The sequence below is a fragment of the Haplochromis burtoni genome, unplaced genomic scaffold (assembly GCF_018398535.1).
Source record: "Haplochromis burtoni strain Fernald_Lab_line unplaced genomic scaffold, NCSU_Asbu1 Contig_2412, whole genome shotgun sequence".
Lineage (NCBI taxonomy): Eukaryota > Metazoa > Chordata > Actinopteri > Cichliformes > Cichlidae > Haplochromis > Haplochromis burtoni.
In genome coordinates, this window is record NW_024584773.1 from 5022 (window position 1) to 6329 (window position 1308).

General features: G+C 39.6%; 1 protein-coding gene across 1 annotated transcript in view; it reads left to right on the top strand.

Annotated features, from left to right (window-relative positions):
* LOC102301845 (extracellular calcium-sensing receptor-like) overlaps positions 1–1304 on the top strand; it is a gene marked incomplete at both ends in the record, with an annotated part of 5524 nt that extends 4220 nt beyond the window's left edge. The window contains 3 exons of the mRNA XM_014331426.2: positions 539–766; positions 846–969; positions 1056–1304. Of these exons, the coding sequence (XP_014186912.2) occupies positions 539–766; positions 846–969; positions 1056–1304 (601 nt within the window). The remainder of the gene's footprint in view (positions 1–538; positions 767–845; positions 970–1055) is intronic.
* Positions 1305–1308: the final 4 nt, after the last annotated feature.

Here is a 1308-nt window from a genome sequence, read left to right on the forward strand (position 1 = left end):
AGAACAGAGCTGGCCCTTCGGATCACCCTGTTCAGTCTCTTCCTGTCCCCAGGAAGATAAGGAAGATAAATGTAATTGAAATTATTTTAATAAACTAAGCTTTCAAGTTGGATTCATTTAGCAGTTTTACTCTATATTCTTGTATATTTGGTCTGTCTTGAACTGATGGTGATCAAAACCATGCTGATCATTTCATGAAAACAACTCGGGCAGGACTTAAATACAGGTCTCAACTTTCAAACTTCAGTGCAGTTTGTTCTCAGTTCAAAATGTGCGACAATCAGAACTTAAGAGTAGTGACAATGCCAGGCTCCCAGACACACATAGCTCTCCAACACTTTTCTAGAGTGTCTTCCCAAACTTAACGTGCTCCTGTGACCAGCCAATTAAGAAGAGGCACTAACAAAGTCATCAGTGACAGATGAGTGGACATCCAGTGTTATGTAGAAACCAAAAGGCAGGAACCTATGAAAAGTCCAGACAATGCACAAAACTCAAAGCACTAAAAGTACACGGAATACACACTCGCACAAAACAGCTTGTTTATTACATGGAAAAGGTAAACTTCACCACTCCATCTGGGGATCAAGTGTCATTTGATGAGAATGGTGATGTGGTACCAATTTATGATGTTATTAACTGGTTGTGGCTCCCTGATGGAAGCACTAAAGTTCAAAATGTAGGTGAGGTCAAAAGGTCAGCTTTCAAAGGTGAAGAACTCATACTTGATGAAGGCAAAATCTTCTGGAACTTTGAATCCAAAAAGGTTAGATATGTTTTTATTTGACATTTACAGTATATAGAATTGTAGCAGGCAATAAATATTTATTTTTTATGTCCAATAGCCACCTCGATCAGTATGCAGTGAGAGTTGTCCTCCTGGTACCCACATGGTGAGAAGGAAGAGAGAGCCTGAATGCTGTTTTGACTGCATCCCTTGTTCTGAGGGAAAAATCACTAACAAGAGCAGTGGGTGTTTATCATTCTGTATGACATAATTGATTTAATTTCTGTGAAATATAGGATGCATTTAACCATCAACCCCTCTTTGTCAGGCTCCTTGGAGTGCACCAGTTGTCCAGAGGATTTTTGGTCAAACTCACAGCGTGATTACTGTGTTCCTAAGAAGACAGAGTTTCTCTCCTATCATGACCCTTTGGGTATTTGTTTGACAGCAACCTCTTTACTGGGAACATTTATATGTGCTGTTGTTCTGGGGATCTTTATCTACCATCGCACAACACCTATAGTACGTGCCAACAATTCAGAACTTAGTTTCCAGCTATTGTTGTCACTTAAGTTGTGTTT